Source organism: Oryza brachyantha, chromosome 9, assembly GCF_000231095.2.
Source record: "Oryza brachyantha chromosome 9, ObraRS2, whole genome shotgun sequence".
NCBI lineage: Eukaryota > Viridiplantae > Streptophyta > Magnoliopsida > Poales > Poaceae > Oryza > Oryza brachyantha.
Genome location: NC_023171.2, coordinates 9,111,225 through 9,115,338, shown reverse-complemented (window position 1 = coordinate 9,115,338; position 4,114 = coordinate 9,111,225). Strand labels below are relative to the sequence as shown.

Sequence of the window (4,114 nt, the reverse complement as noted above, 5' to 3'; positions counted from 1 at the left end):
TCATCGTATTTTATTTTTCAGTATTTTTTCTTTTAGATTACTTAAAAACACCATATATATACAATTTTTATTACCAAATTATTTTTCATTTATGAATATGTCGTTTGACTTTTCTTTTAAAAACCAAAAGAAGACCCTGCTAATCAACACCTGAGCCTGATTTCAAATAGGTCGAGTAGCCACCCGGTCTCCACCGCGCTTAGGGGTGGATAGCGAGCTAGCTCGGCTCGGCTCGGTCTAGCTCGTTAAAATAACAAGCTGGCTCGGCTCGGCCCGTTATCGTAACGACCTAAAATCTTAGCTCGGCTCGGCTTGTTGTAAAGCTCGAGTTGGCTCGTTATGCTCGTGAGCCATGCATGAAAAGTTAACCTAAACAGTTTTTCAATAGGTTATACAAGCAAATTTTTATTTCAAACATGCAAATCATATGAAATTGTATCTAAACATTAAAGTTTGAACCAACAAATCACATGGTAAACCTATGAAATACTGAACACGTGTATTCCGGGGTGGAATCAATGAACGTCGGCGAATTACGTGTCTTTGGTCTAGCTCGTTAGGCTCGCGAGCCCACTCGAGCTAGGTCGTTATCTCTAACGAGCTAAAATCCGAACACGGCTCGTTAGAAAAATGAAACGAGTCAAACCGAGCCAAGCTGAGTTTGTCACAAGTCAAACGAGCTAAACATCCACGAGCTTTCTACCCACACCTAACCGCGTTGCCTCCACTAAAAACCACCATCTACATCCGAAAAAAATGGCTAATAACCAAATAACGCATTAACGCTATTAGTCGTCTAGTATAAATGATGTTGTTGGCTACTCCACTGGATCTAATAGTGTAAATGTTACCTAAATCTGAAGAAAAATGTTATTATCTTTTTGATATTTCACCGATGATTACAAATACAGTGATTCAGATGTAAATCTCATAATATAAATGCCATATATATTTTATTAAATAATGTGTGCTGTCCTCGTCTATCTCAGCTATATTTTAAAATATGCGTTAATTACATCAAAATACGCATGCAATAATTTTAATTGATTCACGTACACAGTGGTATAAGAACGCATGGTTTACACGTGTATAGCTCCAGGCCATGCGATGATGTCAATAGCAGCTCAATTCGAGGGTCAAACAAAAAACCGATGTCGTTTGCTACGTCGCCGTAGAGCCGTATCATCGTCAACTTTTGATCCTACGGTCCGTATTCATCCCTAGCCACGATATATCTACATCATATTTAATACGAGCACAGCCATAATATATCTCCGGAGATACATTTTAAATCAACTTTTTTAGGGATCATTAATTACATGATTAATGAGTGGTTTTTTTTTATGCTCTCTTCAACCTTGTGTCTCACTCACTCTCCCATCCTTCCCCTGGCCCTTTTTATTCTTATCTCCTCGCCTTCGCTTCACCTCCTTACCTGTTGTTTTCCTCACTCCCTTGACACGTCGTCACATGCTAAAGCCAAAGCTTAGGCACTAGCTCTAGCGGTGTGGTGGTGGTAACCTTGGTCAAGGCGAGTGGCACCGCCGCCATGGAGGCCATGGACGTGAAGTACAAGCCGCTCGTGTTCCCCAACGGCGCCATCAAGAAGGCGGTGAAGCCGGCGGCGGTGGCGCCGGCGGTGGGACTGGGAGGGGAGACGGTGTACCGGGAGTGCCTCAAGAACCACGCGGCGAGCCTGGGCGGCCACGCGCTGGACGGGTGCGGGGAGTTCATGCCGTCGCCGGCGGCCAACGCGGCCGACCCGACGTCACTCAAGTGCGCCGCGTGCGGCTGCCACCGCAACTTCCACCGCAGGCTGCCGGAGGGGTCGCCGCCGCCGCCGCCTCCCGCGCCGCCGGCGCTGCCGGCGCCGCCCATGACGGCGAGCGTGCTCCACGGGCAGCCGCACCGCGGGGAGGAGACGCCCGAGGTGCGGCTGCCCCCCGGGGTCGACGGCGACGAGTCCGACTCGGACTCGGACGGCTCGGAGTACGACGACGAGCGGTCCGTCTCCCCGCCGCCGCCGCACCTGCCGGCTCCGGTGGCGCACCAGCCGCCGTCGTCGTACTACCCTTCGGCGCCGCACATGCTGCTCTCGCTGGGCTCCAGCGGGCAGATGGCCCCGGGCCAGGCGCAGAGGCTCCCGCCGCAGGTGTCGCCGGCGAGCGCCCCGCCCCCCGGCGGGATGCCGAGGAAGCGGTTCCGCACCAAGTTCACCGCCGAGCAGAAGCAGCGGATGCAGGAGCTGTCGGAGCGGCTCGGGTGGCGCCTGCAGAAGCGCGACGAGGCCATCGTCGACGAGTGGTGCCGCGACATCGGCGTCGGCAAGGGCGTCTTCAAGGTCTGGATGCACAACAACAAGCACAACTACCTCGGCGGCCACAGCGCCCGCCGCAGCGCCTCCTCCTCCGCCGCCGCCGCCGCCGCCGCGCATCTCCAAGCTCCCGCCACCGCCGCCCCACCATTCAACCCCTCCACCACTCCTCCCCCTCCCACCACCAACCACACCTCACCCCCTTCCCACACCACCGACTTCAACATCAACGGAACATCCTCCTCCGCCGCCGCCGCTCCCCCTGCCGCCACCGGCCACCCAGAGAACGGAGCTTCGTCGCCGCAATCCGCATAAAGCTAGAGAGAAAGAGACAAGTAGCCTTCAGTGATCATTCCTTTTTTTTCTTCTTCTTTTTTCCCCTTAGATCGCTCATCCAAGAAATTAACCCCAAGAAAGCATGCCGCCGCTGCAGATCAGTTCTTGATGGTAGTTACAACAACAACAACAACAACAACAACAAAATCCAATCCTTCCTTCCTGTATGTTCTTGGGATCCGATAATGATGGACAATTAGGGATTAATTAGATTATCTCATCTCAAAAGTGGCACCTTTCTTGGTTGTTCTTGTCCTCCTTGAAGCAGAGGCAGGAGGAGAGGGTTCTTCCTTCTAGAATTCTAGGATCTCATGCTCTCTTCTATTGAGAAAAATGTATACAAAAATGGAAGCAGCCTCACCTCTTAGCACTCTACTCTCTTACTTAGTATTAATTACTGTTCTTTAATTAATCAATTGACTTGCTCTGTACTTTCGCCTTTGCTCTTTGCGATTAAAATAACACAATCTGTAGTTTCGCCTTTGCTCTTTGCGATTAAAATAACACAATCGCTTCCTTTTACGCGCTTAAGCCTACATCATTAGCTGCCCATATTATAAGATGCTTTGCAGAGATATTTTGCATGAATCCATCGTAACGTGTGTTGCAGTTAACTAACGTGCGTATTAAACTAAAGCAAAAACCATCACTTTCATATTCACCCCACCCAATCTTCTCTACCACTTCCCTCCAAGATCAACAAGAACTTCTAGAACTCTCTGATCACCAAAAAACTGTTAGAAATGTTCAGAATTGTCACTAAAATTAGTGTTTTTTTTTGTTATGCATCAGACGATTAGGCAACGCAACTGTCAGCTACTGTACATCGGTACAGCCTTTCTGGCATCACTTAGCCAGTCTTAATAAGCAGGAGTTCTCCATTTTTAAAAATCTCTCTCCGGGCATTTACGCCATGAATTAAAGCAGAGCTATGCACACGGCAAAATCCAAGAGGATGGCCAAACAGGGAAGAAGAACTGATCACCACTTCCAAAAGTGCAGCAGGCAGATAACCACCAGCTCTTTGTACAGTGTGATGAGAGAGGGTTTTTGGGTAAGGTGTGCTTTGCCCTTGCCCGAAGAATTTCTTAGCATATCACTAAAAAGGGTTTAGGCAGGCTTGCTTGTACACGAGCAGAGAGAGGTTGTAGCTGGTAGGGTTCACAATCCTCGATTAAAAAAAAAAAAACTGCTCACTAACGATATCTCCCGATTTCACAAAAGCCATCTAACCCTAGTTTTCTGCTTCTGTTTACGTTTATAAGCCAAAATTTAAAATTTTAACATTAAGATTTAAAGTTAATTTTGAGTTTTTTTATCGTAGTTTATTTTTCAACCTTAAATTTTAAATTACAAAAAAATACATACATAAAAGTTTTATTTATAAATTATTTTTCATTTTAAACATGTTGTTTATCTTTTTTCCACGAAAAAGTCAAACAATTTCTCCATCAATAGACCAAT

At 47.6% G+C, this 4,114-nt stretch overlaps 1 protein-coding gene across 1 annotated transcript; it reads left to right on the top strand.

The window, feature by feature from the left end:
• Positions 1-1,423: 1,423 nt before the first annotated feature.
• LOC121055303 (zinc-finger homeodomain protein 9-like) lies at positions 1,424-3,044 on the top strand. Its single transcript, XM_040527368.1, has one exon. It carries the CDS (start codon positions 1,550-1,552, stop codon positions 2,627-2,629), a length of 1,080 nt encoding a protein of 359 aa, XP_040383302.1. The 5' UTR covers positions 1,424-1,549; the 3' UTR covers positions 2,630-3,044.
• Positions 3,045-4,114: the final 1,070 nt, after the last annotated feature.

Bases quoted from the DNA above. Each gene is read 5' to 3' on its own strand.
- LOC121055303 (XM_040527368.1), top strand. From the start codon at position 1,550: ATGGAGGCCATGGACGTGAAGTACAAGCCGCTCGTGTTCCCCAACGGC.